The sequence below is a fragment of the Girardinichthys multiradiatus genome, chromosome 18 (assembly GCF_021462225.1).
Source record: "Girardinichthys multiradiatus isolate DD_20200921_A chromosome 18, DD_fGirMul_XY1, whole genome shotgun sequence".
NCBI classification, from domain to species: Eukaryota; Metazoa; Chordata; class Actinopteri; order Cyprinodontiformes; family Goodeidae; genus Girardinichthys; species Girardinichthys multiradiatus.
In genome coordinates this window covers 38,749,625-38,762,828 of record NC_061810.1, presented here as the reverse complement: position 1 = coordinate 38,762,828, position 13,204 = coordinate 38,749,625, and the positions used below count along the sequence as shown (strand labels likewise).

The 13,204-nt window shown below is 38.1% G+C and overlaps 1 protein-coding gene across 1 annotated transcript; it reads right to left on the bottom strand.

Annotated features, from left to right (window-relative positions):
- Positions 1-4,572: 4,572 nt before the first annotated feature.
- LOC124884441 (extracellular calcium-sensing receptor-like) lies at positions 4,573-8,200 on the bottom strand. The gene is made up of 8 exons (XM_047392363.1): positions 8,127-8,200; positions 7,462-7,756; positions 7,079-7,368; positions 6,663-6,955; positions 6,145-6,350; positions 5,782-6,003; positions 5,551-5,674; positions 4,573-5,471 (listed from the first exon to the last, which is right to left on the bottom strand). The coding sequence occupies exons 1-8, from the start codon at positions 8,183-8,185 to the stop codon at positions 4,573-4,575; spliced, it is 2,388 nt and encodes a 795-aa protein (XP_047248319.1). The 5' UTR covers positions 8,186-8,200.
- Positions 8,201-13,204: the final 5,004 nt, after the last annotated feature.

The window sequence follows — 13,204 nt, the reverse complement described above, 5'->3', positions numbered from 1 at the left end:
TGCATTATAAGGCCTACAACATAAATCATTAATCAGTTACATCAAAAGCCTAGCATTAATGTATTTATATATTTTATTTATTTAACTAAGTTGATAAACACAGCTTTAAAGATACATACATCAGATTTAACTATGATATAAAGGTCATTATAACTGATTTGAACTATGACAAATTCTCAGCATTTTAGTTCTCCAATAACTTTAGTTAGTTTCACCTCTTCTCAACTACTAACCTCCCTGAGCACCTTGGAGGCTCAGGCGCTGTGGTGTAGTTTTTCTCCACTGTGTGCATGTTGTTGTGGAGGGAGAAAACACCCCCAATAATGTAGTCCCCATTCATAGAGAATGCAGGTAAACCAGCTGTACCCTGCAGGCTACATTTCTCTGTACCAGCAGATTTTTTCTGAGCAAATATTGAATTTCCCTCAAACAAACCTAGAGCCAGTGTCAGACCAATAAAATAAGCTAAGATCTCCATCCCTCAAGTGCAGGATGGTGGGTTTCATCTTTTCTATATAGCTTCTTCACTCAGAGGAGGAGATCAGAAAGCATGCTGTCATAACGTGGCCAGAAAACAAGTATTTTAATTGGATGACCTTCATGTGTTCCATTTCCCCATGCCAAGTCTATACACTGCCTCTTTTGTCTTCTTGCAGCATTTCCCCTCAAAACACTGAAAATCTCTATTGTTTACCAAATCTTACCCATTATCTTTTCCTTTAGAATACATTTAACTTTTACAAATGTGCAGCTGCTTTGTGACCTCTGCTTTATAAATTTTAGATTTAACTGTTTAAAAAAAATAAATTGGCCTGTTTTTCTGTGTAGGTGCTACACATTCTGACTTTTCTGTAAATAATGAGAATTTAGCTGATGAGAATTACATTCTATTCTCAGCTATGTTACCTTTAAATGTGTTTGGATATAAAGACATGAGGGCTTTGAATTTTTTCTTTTCTTTTTATCTTTATGAAATTCAAACTTCCACTAGCCATTTATACAATCAGTTTTCTCATTGGCATTTAAGAAGTTAGAGGCTAAGCTGATGTGTTTTCAAAGAATGAGAGCTTTAACTGTGATTAACAGCTTGACAACTCATTGCACCTCCCACAGAGTAAGGCGTATAGCAATGAATAGCTGCCTGTAGGTGGGTAGTAACTATTTACAATTACTCAGTTACATTTACTTAAGTAACTTTTTGAAAATGAAAGTACTTCTAAGAGTAGTTTTACTGCACTATACCAAAAATGCAACACGTTTTTATCTGTGGAATATGTTGTGCGATTTGGAGGGCAAGTGAACATATAGTAAACAGCATATATTGTCAAATATAATATACATACCTAGAATATATGCATTATCCAACTGTAATATGTTTTTATTTAATTATTCAAAGCGCTAAAACTCGAGCATAATTTTCACAGTAAATCAGTAGAACAGGGCTACTTAAGTACTCAGTATTTACAAAGGCTTTTTACTGAATACTTTTTTACTCTATTTGGATGACTACGTTTTACTTCTTCTTGAGAAAAAAATACATTGAAATACTGCTAATCTTCCCTGAGTAAAATGGCTACACTACCCATCTCTGCCTGTATTAATGTTTAATAAATAAAGATAATTGTTTAAACTTGGGCTAACCTGCGGGACTAGTTAAATAAAATAGATTTTTCCTTGTTTTAGAGAAAACAGCTAAACTTTAAAAGTCAAATTTTTAAGCTAATAACTGCTTTTATTCATCTTTCCAAAAGTTTAAAATTTACTAACAATATTGAAACACATCCAGAGCTTAATAACCAAGGCCTTTATAAGTCTGCAGTGGATTTAATTGTGTTTTAAGATTTTGGAATTTTTCATTAGTTCATTGTTTTTTCATTGCCATGGTTCATTGTGGGAAGCCTCATTTTGTGCTATATTCCATTTTTATGTAGAGGACATTCAGGTTTATTTTCCATTAAAATCTGGCAGATCCCAGTCACTATACAGGGGAATAATATTGGTTATAGTATAGATGACCCTCTGACATAGTCTGAAGAGATTGTGTTGTCACCTCTCATGATTCTGGAGAAATAAATTGCTGAAAGTTTAACAAAAGTATATAACATTAGTAAGTACTTTGACCTGTTATTTCCTTCTAAAATCTACATTAAAATGATTAAATATAAATTTTTTACATAAACATGTATGTGAAAATTGTAAATATGTCTTTAATATAAATGTTCTTAAGGTTACTTTTTTGTTTTCGTCTTAATTTCTCAACCGTTGCCTGGATAGGCGTCTGGTCAGCTCTATTACCGTAATGCACCTTGTATGTGCGATGCTAATCTTTAATAGAGAGCTAACATTGACTGGCGTGACTGTCGGCTTACTTGACTGCAGTGAACTGTGCTGGGTGACACAGAAAACCTAACAGCAAGAACCCCAATGGTTATGCCAGACACCACTAAAGTCTTGAGTGTTGTGCTCTGCATATTCCATGTGGACACGGTGCTCAAAGGCTCTTAGGGTATCCACAACGGCATCGTTGATGCTAATATTCTGGAGAGCAATTATCATCCCGATCATTTGAAAGATGTCATCCAAACAACTCAAAATGGAATCATATGATATATTATTCCCCTCAATTTGATCTGGAAACTAATCTTTATGTAAGGCTCAGCCAATAAGGATGCAGGTCCAGCCCATTGATGCTGATTGGCCCCACAGTCATTCAGTTGTAAAGTGACATGAAATAAATAGGCCATGGGGAGAAATCACCCTTATAAACTAAAAGCTGCCTTTTTGAAATACAAGCTGACTTTTAAAAATTGACATTTTGAAAGGAAAAAAAAAACAAATTGATGGAACTACATAAACATAGCCTCAATAATAATTTCAATTATTAGGTATAAATCTTATATGAAAATTCTTTTATATTATAAAGCTGATTTTTTTGTGGAAAATTAAATATATTTCATAATAATGAGATGAGAATGTAATATACATTCAATTATTTCACAATTTCATTGTCACATTAAAATCATTATCTATTATTTATTGATGTGGATACTTATTTTCATCCATCCATCCATCCATCCATCCATCCATCCATCCATCCATCCATCCATCCATCCATCCATCCATCCATCCATCCATCCATCCATCCATCCATCCATCCATCCATCCATCCATCCATTCATTGTCTTCCGCTTAACCGGGGTCGGGTTGCAGGGGCAGCAGCCTAAGACCCAGACTTCCCTCTCCCCAGCCACTTGGCCCAGCTCATCTGGGGGAATCCCAAGGCGTTCCCAGGCCAGCCAAGAAACATAGTCCCTCCAGTGTGTCCTGGGTCTTCCTCTGGGCCTCCTACAGGTCCGGAACACTTCACCAGGGAGGCGTCCAGGAGGCATCCTAACTAGATGCCCGAGCCACCTCAGCTGGCTCCTCTCGATGTGGAGAAGCAACGGCTCTACTCTGAGTCCCTCCAGGATGACCGAGCTTCTCCCCCTGATTCATACTGTTTTATTTATTTATTTAATTTTGAACACTTTGGCGTTCCATATAAACTGGGCAAGGAGAGAATTAGCCAGTATAGCAGCCAAGAGGAACATTGTAACTATGGAGAAAATTCCATTTGCTGTTTTTCAACAAGCATTATAGGGGACAAAACAAACACTTGGAGGATGGTTTCTTGGTTGGATTATTCCAAAGCCAAACTTCGTGGCCTATGTGCAAAATGCTTGATGTGGGAAAGAAATAAAACTGAACATCCCATAATGTAAACCATCTCCAGCAGGCAACATAGTGGTGCCAATATCGTGTTGTAAGGAAGCTTACATTTAGCATTGATAGGCTACTCCACACTTATGTATAGATAGATGGAGCTAAATTTAGGGCAATGTCATAAGAAAATCTGTAGGAGGCTACAAAGGACTGATGGAAAAGACACACAAGAATGTGACCATGTTCTGCATGTTTAGTGAGAAGAAAATGATGGAGAGGGAGTTTGAGCAATCTCCCGAACATTACTGTGTTAAAATAAAATAAAAAAAACTTTGCCAAAGTTATCTAAAGGGACAAGATGCAATAAATGGGTTCCTGGTAGCTTCATGTTAGATTCTTCTCAAATCCTTGGCAGGTAATTTGGGTCTTTTTTCTCAGTATCGACATTCTAACCCTATCGACTTTTTGCCACGGAAAATATTCCTAAAACTAAAGATATGAGCACAATGCTCATTTGCCTAATAATTGTGCACAAAGTATATGATTATGTCTGGGATGGATGATTGGACATAGTGTATGATTGGCTCTTCAGTGGTAAATTCAGACAATTGGGAAAAAAAAATGAAAATGGCAGAGTAGTTTTAAATTTTGAGAATTCTTTTTTTTTTCAATTCATAAAATATATATTTTGTAAGACCACAAATTCTAAAATCTATTTCAATCAACTTGACTTAAGAATGAGTGACTTACACAAGGCTGGTCTCAAATGTTTAATTTTGATAAAACATAATAATTAGCATTGTTTACAAAGCTAAATGTTAGCAGATGTATTCCAGGATTTATCATATCATTAACACTACAAAGCAATTATTAGCTTTTGGTCATTAAAAATTTTTTGGTGTTCTTCTCCGGCTGAAACAAAATAATGAAAAACTTTGGAGCAAATATACACAGTATCAGTCCAAAGCTGGAAGCCAGAATGGCAAATATCTCCACAGCCACAGTAAATTTTCCAGGAGAGCTGATATATGCTGGAATAAAGGTGATCCAGACTGCACAGAATATCAACATGCTGAAGGTTATCATCTTGGCTTCATTAAAATTATCAGGTAGTTTCCGAGCTAGAACAGCTAACACAAAGCAAAAAAAAGCCAGGAGGCCGATGTATCCCAGCACAGCCCAGAAGCCAACAGCAGAGCCTAATGCACATTCCAGGATAATCTTCTCCTTGTAGGTGCTTAGATTTTTAACTGGGAAAGGAGGACTCACTAGCAACCAAATAATACAAATTATAACCTGAATAAATGTAAATGACACTACAGTCATTCTTTGCTGTGGAGGACCAAACCATTTTATGACATTGTTTCCTGGTAGTGTAGCTTTAAAGGCCATTAAAACCACAATAGTTTTACCAAGAACACAGGAGATACAAAGGACAAAGGTGATGCCAAACGTTGTGTGTCGTAGCATGCAGGACCACTCAGACGGTGCTCCAATAAATGTTAATGAACACAAGAAGCACAGAGTCAGAGAGAAGAGCAGCAGGAAGCTCAGCTCAGAGTTGTTGGCTCTGACAATTGGGGTTGTCCTGTGATGATAAAAAACTGCTGCTGTTATGATGGCCAGACAGGCCCCACTGATGGAGAATACAGCCAGGATAATTGACAGGATTTCCTCAAAAGAAAGAAACTCCACAGGTTTGGGGAAACATGCATCTCTCTTTGCGTTTGGCCAGAACTCACTGGGACATGGGAAGCAGTCAGGGGAATCTAAAATATCAATCAAAAACATTTGTAACTCATGAATATTCGGTGATGAAGAGCTGTATAAAAAGATGTTTGACATTACCTGTCATATTGCTAATCTCTCCTTCAGGACAAGATATACAATCATAGCAGCAGATGGACTTCCCTTTCTGTAACACTTTACGAGTTCCTGGAGGACAACTCTCAGAGCAAGATGAAACTGGTACCTGTACCACAATTATAAACAAATTCACAATACAAATGTTTTTGTCATGCAACCATAATGGAGCAATAAGACAAAGGTTAATCTGTTTTTCCTCTAAAGTCCCATTACCTCAGTGCTGCCGTCCAACCAGGTTAAGTTCCGGTTGATAAGGAACTGTCGGCCCATTGGCAGTGATGCATCATAGTATCCCACTGTAACCAATTCAGTAACTCCCCCGTCACTTTTCTGCCAGTTGACCAGTTCATAAAAAGCAACAGGATCACCATTAGTGTCAAATGACACATGGTAACCATTTCTGGAAAAATTTACTTTCTTCAGCCCTGACAAAACCTGTGAAGCAGCACAGAATTGAAGGAAGGAATGATTTCTAAAAATAATCTTTAAATTTAAAAGTTTTATGAAAAAAATAATGGGGTGGGGAAAATGTATTGTCAGGGAAACAGTTTAGAATCATTCTTCATTCAAACAGACCTGGCTTGATTCCAATTTGATGTGTTTGTCACACTGTATTGTTTCATTGGTTTCCTGGCAAACTGAATCATGAATGGCATGTGCTACTGCATAAACAGCCTTGTATGCCATATTAGTAATTCTTAACTGAGATGTTTCGGTGTACGGGCTCGAGAGTGTTCTAATGTCCTCAGTTCCATCACAGGACCTCTTATCTAGATCATAACCTAAAGATATGGAAAGAAAAAACCCAATCTTATTTACCAAAATGCAACACAAACTTCCTGTTGGGAATCGCAAAAATGCCCATATAAAAATACATCACTTAATAATAAAAAAAGTTTTGGGGAGATGTTACAGAACATAAATATAAATATAGTAAATTACTTTTCAAAAAGTAGTTAGACTATTTTTCTCTTTAAATATGTTTTCTGTTGCAAATGTTAAGGAATCCTGTAACAAAAGCATTACATCATTTTGGGGGTATTGTTTAATTTAACACCTTTACTTTTAAGGAAAGTTTGAGAAAACTGTCTCACTTTTCAGCTTGCAGTTGAAAGCATCCTCCCAGTACTCAGTCAGCACTGAGGAGGCAGCAACTTGCGAAGGAGAAAGATTCAGAAGGAAGTCTCTCAGGCCAGGAATGACAGATTGTTGAATGGCAACTCCAATAGCCCCTGAACAAAAACTGAATTCCATTAAGTGTGGATCAGTTACCCAGGCCTCACTTCCAATCCACTGATGAGGTGGAGGAGGGTCTTCAGCCAGCTCCTCTAAAAGGAACTTCATGTCCCCGGGCGCTGCGAATGCCACAACTACTTTTGATGTTGACCTGAAAATAAATTACTGTATTGCTTTAAACCAACATATGACTTTTTTTTTCAGTCATAATAATGCAAATCAGTTATCTTTGATAGAATATTTGATTCAATATAAAAAGGCAGGATACAGAAACCTCCGGATAACATCAGCAACTCTTTGGATTTTACTGGGTGGGTTGGTCCGATAGAAGGATTCGGAGTACTCCACACAGATCCCCTCTCTGAGCGCTGCATCAAGAAAAGTTGCCATGCCGTTATTTCCATAATCTGAATCCGACCTTACGGCACCTATCCAAGTCCAACCAAAATGTTTCACCAGCTTGGCCATAGCGTCAGCTTGGTACTGATCACTGGGAATTGTTCTGAAAAAAGTTGGATACTGCTTTCTATTTGACAGACAGGCACAGGTGGCATAGTGGCTCACCTAAAAAAATGAATGTTAAGAAAACTCATTAACATAACAAATAAAGCAACTGGAGCTAATTCATTTGTAAGGAAGATTTTTGAAACTTTGCACCTGTGGAATGTTAAAGGGCCCGATAACACGAGACATGCTGATAGATGGAGTGGATCCAGATTCACCAATTACAGCCATCACTGCACCAGATTTAGAACAATCACTGCCTTTGTAAAAAACAGAGTCATGTCCATTTGACAGCTGAAATGCCACATGTATTGTGACAGGCACAGAGGCACAAGAGTCATGGATCTGATATCCCAGTTTGACACCTGGCAGCAGCTCTGTGCTGTTATTTATTTCCTCAATGGCAAAGATCATTGCACGAGAGAAGCGCAGTTCACGTGGATCTATTCTGCACATAGAAAGTTTGGGTGTGCAGGTTATGCGTTAAGAAACAGGTGCTTTGACATGTTATTACAAAACAATGCAAAATATAAATGAAAACGTTTCTTGGGAAATTCAATACATATCGGTACAAAATAAAAATTAGGAACAATCTTTGTTAATCTTGAACCTATAGCTCCTAAAGTATTTTTCCTGCATTCCCGCAAGTTATTGAACACGTTGTTTAAAGTGATAAAATAAAATTGTGTCTAAACACTCAAAAATAGGTGATGCATTTTACTACTAGTTAAAAACATTATCACAGCCTATATCAACATTGAGAAAAAAATGCAGCATTTCAGTTCAACATCATTTTTCACCTCTTCTCACTTACTAACCTCCCTGTGCACCTTGGAGGCTCAGGAGTTGTGGTGTAGTTATTATCTATCGTGTGCATGTTGGCGTGGATGGAGAAAACACCTCCAATAAGGTAGTCCCCATCCATTGAGAAGGCAGGTACATGAGCACTAGCCTGCAGGCTACATTTCAAAGATGAAACCCCAGTAAAAGCACCATTAGCACTGCCAGGCTCTTTGAGAGCAGCTGATTTTTTCTCACTAAAAACAGACCCACCCAAAGCAACAACTGTTCTAACCTCAAACAGATACAGACCCAATGTCAGGTCAATCAAAAAAACTGAGATCTCCATCACTCACTTGCATGCAAAAGTGTTTTATCTTTCCTATATACCTTTATTGGTCTGTCAGAGGAGGAGATTAGAAAGCATTCTGTAACACAGTGGCCTGAGATCAACTGTTTTAATTGGATGAGCATCATATATTTATTTTTTCAGGTGTGTCTGTCACCTGTTTCTGTTTATCTCTTTCTATTTCTCTACTTTTTCCCCTCTTGTTCTTTTTTCTTGCTTTCTTTTTTATCTTTACTGAAAACACTAAAAATACCTACTCCCAAAGATTAAATATGTGAATATGAGACAGAGACAGTTTTGTTCCCAGGATGTCTCTCTGTTGAACACAGTAAACACCTTGCAGCTGTGAAACAAATAAGTACATTGCACTGCCACAACCTGCTGTGTACATGTATATGTATATTTATATGTATATACTTTGATTACTTAAGCAAACTCTAAACCGACCTCTGTCTTTTTCTCAGTATTTGAAATCAACTGAAAAATGAACTAATCCATCCATTTTCTAAGGTTTGCAATGTGGCTGGTCCCTATCTCTAGCAATCATAGTCCAAGAAACAGGGTACAGCTTTGACTAGTTGCAATTCCTTCACTAGGCAACACTGACACACAACAAAAACAGCCATGCATGCACACATTTGAACCCAGAGGTATTCAAGAGACCAATTGACCTAACATGCTAAGTCTTTATTCTGTAGGAGGAAGCTAGAGAATCTGAGTTAACTCATGCATACATATCGAGAACACGCAAACTGTACGCAGATGTGCCTTGGCTGGTATTCAGACCCAGAACCATTTTAGTCCAGTGCTAAAGTGCTAACAACTGCACAATTGTGCAGCCTGATTTATTCACAATCTATACAATAAATAATATTTAAATTAAAAGATGTAAAAAATTAAGAAAGCTAATCAACATTACAATCAAAAATCAAATATACAAACATATTTTTAATGAATGAATAAAACAGAAAAAAATAACTATTTCTGATTATGAGACAGGACAAGTTTATTATTATTATTAAGGCTAACTTTATGACACTTCATGGTGATAGTGCCATCCATAACATTGGTGCAGCCAATTAACTATTCACAAAGTTATACTATACAAAAACCATCCAGAACTTGGCGTTAAAGAAAATCCAGAAAAGCAAAATGGCTTGTGGAAGCAGTCTGCAAGATGCAAGACTAACTCTAGATTAAGAATAGCCCTGGAAGACAAAAATACCATCCTTGTAATAAAATGCCACTTTTGTTTGCAGGTCACCAAGCTGACTAAACATACAGAAACAACACTTAAAGCCTCTGCTGGCAGATCCAGTTCAACACCCACTTCCCAATGGAAAGGTTGGCTACTATAGTCAACTGATAGAATACTGAAAAAGTAGGCAAGAAAACAATTTTGCTGATGTACATAGGTCAGCAAGAGAGGATCATCAACATAAGTCTTGTAATGTAGAAACAGCAGTGGAGCTTTCTTGAACACCTATTGGGGCAGGAATACCTGAAAATATCTAGGCAAGCTGAATTGTGTCACAACCCATTCCTATAGCCTGGACTTAGATAAAGGCTTGTCTAAAATATTGTTACTGAAGAAGACAATAAAACAGATCAGTTTCCTAATTTTCAATATGTGGTGGATGTACTTTGCCAAGGCCACAATAGGGTACAGTATAGGGTAGTCTTGACCAGGGTGCCTAATGCCTAATTGATTAGACAGAAAACTAGAGCAGTAGGTGCAAGCTTAGACAATGTGGTGCTGACTAATTCTCCTTGTTGTTATGGTCAGCAGAAACAATATTTTGAAGAAGTTTGACTTCAGATCAGTCACCTCAAAAGGCTCAAATGGTACATGAAGACAGGCCTTAAAAATCCAAAGAATTTCCTAGTTCTAAAGCAAAACTAAACATCCAACCTAACAAATTCCAATTCTCCAGGTATCCTTTAGGAACTGGGAATTTATGGAGCAGTCCTTTGTCAACAAATTGTTATGATCCTGGTGTGTAAGTGTGAGTTCTGTGTGTGCAGTCTGCAGCCAGCAGCCTGCACACCTGTCTGTAATCTCCTTTTCTGGCTGCTGTGGATTTAAGGAGTATGGTGACAACAAATCTTTACCTGATGATCAACCTTGCCTGTAGAATCAAACCAGGTATAACCCCTGCGTTAAAACAAAATTAATTTACAATTCTGTCAGGTTCTCTCTTTTTATCAGAATTTTGTGTGATGTGCCTGCATTAACCTGAGTGACTTTTTAAAGTGGATAAACTACATGTTTTGTTTTTAGATGTAAAAAACATCTAAAAACATACAATTAGAAAGATTTGCTTCCTTGTCATGACAATATCTGGCTAATGACAACATCCGGTTAATAACGATATCCGGCTAATGACGATATCCGGTTAATGACGATATCCGGCTAATGACAACATCCGGTTAATGATGATATCCGGTTACGTCACCGGAAGGCCCACCACCGGAAGTCCCGCCCTAGGATGTCCCAGCCACCGGAAGTCCCGCCCACCTGTCAAGATTTTCACACCTCGTTTGATTGAAGGATGTACATATAGTCTCTACTGTATAATGACTGTACTCTAAATCCTCACTCAATTCAATTTAATTCAAATAAAAACATTTAATTAATCCCAAGGGGAAATTAAAAGGATAGTACTCTCCACAACAGATGATAAGCAGAGGTTAGTCAATGTCTTGGAATGTGATGTCTAACCACACCTGAGTTGTGATGCATCATGACTGGATTGGTAACTAGTGATGCTTACATCACAAGCCTCTCCCTGAAATGGTTCACCAAGGAAGAGCATGGCTTTAGTCACTGCTTCAAACAAGGTTGAGCACATCAGGCTTATCGCAGACCCTGCGTCCAGAAGGGTTGGACAATATTGGCGACGTACACGCTCATTGTGGCTTTGTTCACCTAAAAATCTTAAGAAATTAGTTCTTGGTATTTCTCTTAGTAAGTTCCCAAGAGGTTTTTGGGGTTTCCTAGGTTTGTTTTCCCATCTGACCAGATAAATTCTGGTGGCAGTGGAGACTAGGTCCATGTCTAGTCATGCCGATGGGGGTTATGGGTTCGGTTTCACCTGTGGTTTGGTTACCTCCGATAATGGTTGAGGTGGAGCGGTGGCCTGGCACATTGCTTATGCTAAAAGCTTGTGGAAGGCATCCTCCATCTCTCTTTATGAGCCGAGGAACAGTGCAAGTCTAAAAGACAACATTCGACCTCCATAGGGTAGTCATTGTTTGATTCTGTATTACTCAGGTCGCAACAGTTTATGTCTCTGTCAACAGACTCAAGCTGACGTGCACAATCCATGCTCAGGTATTGGTGCTGGTCCATCTGAATCATCATCTGAGATTTCCGGCCTAGTACGTCCATGGTATGCTAGAAAATCCTGATCCAGCCTTCGAGAAAGCAACGGAGGCTGTTCATCGTACGTTGGTGTGCCCTGTGCCCTACGGACATGGGTCCATGGCAGTAGTTCAGAGCGGTATGAAGCACCTGAGTCCCACAGACAGTGAAGGGTGCTGCAAGTCAGGTTTGAAGGTTAATCACCCCTAAATTTTAAACCACCTGCCTCTACTGAGTCCACCACCAGGTATTGTCTATGGCTGTCCACTGCAGTGGAGTGGGACACTGCACCACTGACACTACTCGGACCATTCATACCTACTCTGGACTCGGTGGATCTGCGGGGATCAACTCGAATCTGGAAGGGGAATCTTTGCAGAACAGCTTCTTCTTCCAGCTCTGAGCTGAAGATTCAATCAGGATGCTGCAGGTTAGTCTCTCCTTTAAAAAATTCACCTTTGAGGTGGGATTTACCACCAGCCCCCATTCCTCTAGGGGTGCGAAATGTTTCGACTACACTCACCTTTCTCCAACCTCCTAGCTCTTGATTCGGCAGCTTCCAACTTATCTTCAGCTTCCAACACTCCTGGTGGCATTCACTGTCTGCAGGGTATCATCAAGTTTGTGGAGGTAGACTTGTCTCAACCAACCTAGGCTTGTCGGATTTTGCACACCTAGGTCGCAAAATGTGATAATTCAGGTCTTCAATCGGAATAGTGTTGTAAATATGAATCTGAGAATATTATTTAATATTAATATTTTAATATTAATATTTTACCAAATAATATTCCGGTCTGTTAAGGATTGTCCTGTGAATACCAGCCCCATTAAGGCGATGGTATTAGGACAGAATAGAAAGGTGTGAGACGAGCTCAGGCATTATTGAACAGCATAAACTCTGCACACATATGGAATGAATTCACACAATTTCTTAAAATACAAGAATTTATTAACAAAAATAAGTCAACTCAAAGTCCAACATATTTCAATCAACAAACTCTTTACTATGCTAAAACAATCCAACTAAACTACCAAGCAGAATTAAAGAATAATGACAACTAATGGACTATTTACAATATAAACAAGTTGATTAAAGATGATTAGAAATCATGACCCAAAAAGAGTGATGCAACATTACCATGCAATGTTTATGTTTGAGAACCACGGATTATCTTGAAGAATCTGGAAGTGAAGTTAAGTTAGTTTTGGAACTAACTTAGAAAATAATCAGCAACCTTTAGACAACCTTTCACAATGCAAGATCAGATTAAATATTATTTTAATAAAATAATGTTTTAAATAATGATCTGCTGAATAAAACCCACCTCCTGGATGACTAATTCTCAACGGTGTCTAATTAGCTGCCTTCATTTATTAAAACAATATTTGAAGAAATATTATTG

Bases quoted from the DNA above. Each gene is read 5' to 3' on its own strand.
- LOC124884441 (XM_047392363.1), bottom strand. From the start codon at position 8,185: ATGCACACGATAGATAATAACTACACCACAACTCCTGAGCCTCCAAGG. The intron at 7,369-7,461 runs GTGCAAAGTTTC...TCATTTTTTTAG, and splicing joins GGCCCTTTAACATTCCACAG to GTGAGCCACTATGCCACCTG. The intron at 6,351-6,662 runs GTGAGACAGTTT...CCATATCTTTAG, and splicing joins TTTCAACTGCAAGCTGAAAA to GTTATGATCTAGATAAGAGG.